Source organism: Nothoprocta perdicaria, unplaced genomic scaffold (genome assembly GCF_003342845.1).
Source record: "Nothoprocta perdicaria isolate Ctin4 unplaced genomic scaffold, notPer1 scaffold_490, whole genome shotgun sequence".
NCBI lineage: Eukaryota > Metazoa > Chordata > Aves > Tinamiformes > Tinamidae > Nothoprocta > Nothoprocta perdicaria.
Window position 1 is genome coordinate 29,615 of NW_020455744.1, and position 816 is coordinate 30,430.

Genomic DNA, 816 nt, shown 5'->3' on the forward strand with positions numbered 1-816 from the left:
ACAGCAGCAGCACTTGCGGGCTGGGTGGCGTGTGGCACACAGCACGGAGCTCCTTAGCAAGATGTGACCATCACACGGCAACTCAGAGCAGGGGACCGTTAGGGGTGTCTCTGACCAGAAAGAGAAAAAACTGGTCCCCAGATTTTATTATTGCAAAGCCTTTTGTGATTCATTCAGGTAGCAAAGCTTTATTCCCTTCTCATAGGGTCTTCTAGCTACCTCTTCTTGGTTGCTGTGGAGCTCATTCCACACAGATATAGTGGTATTGGCAGACTTTAAGTCTCCCCTAAGCCATCTCCCGGGATTTGGTGAAAACAGCCAGTCACTACTGAGCTTTATTGGTTCGGCTAAGTTACCTTGTAGCTGTGTATTCTTTGTAGAAAAACACTGTGGTAAGGAAGGAAAAGAGGACGTTTCCTATTTAGCACCCTGAAGCTGAGCATTTCTATGGCAAGCTGCTTTGTTAGCTTCTTGCTGAGATGGGTTTGTGGCTGTCCACAGGATTCCCAGTTAGAGCCCAGCAGGCACTGAGCACCACAGCGGGAGCTGAGATGGCCACTGCACCAAAAGAGGCAGCAAATACTATTGGCCTGGAAGAAATCTGCACAGAGAGACAAGAGCCCCCAAAAGGTGGGTTTGTAATGGTGGGACCAGAGATTTTGGGGTCAATTCAATGCATATCATGTCAAAAGATCAGATCAGGGAGGCTAGTACAGTCCAAAAGTAACATAAGGGACACAAGGGGTCAGAAAAAAAATCTTTTCAGAAAGATCTGATAGGAACAATTTCACTACTAACTACTAATTTTCTTTCTTT

The 816-nt window shown here is 46.2% G+C and overlaps 1 protein-coding gene across 1 annotated transcript in view; it reads left to right on the forward strand.

The window, feature by feature from the left end:
• Positions 1 to 551: 551 nt before the first annotated feature.
• SVOPL (SVOP like) overlaps positions 552 to 816 on the forward strand; it is a 14,838-nt gene continuing 14,573 nt past the window's right edge. Inside the window, exon 1 of the mRNA XM_026047321.1 lies at positions 552 to 630. Within this exon, the coding sequence (XP_025903106.1) occupies positions 552 to 630 (79 nt within the window). The remainder of the gene's footprint in view (positions 631 to 816) is intronic.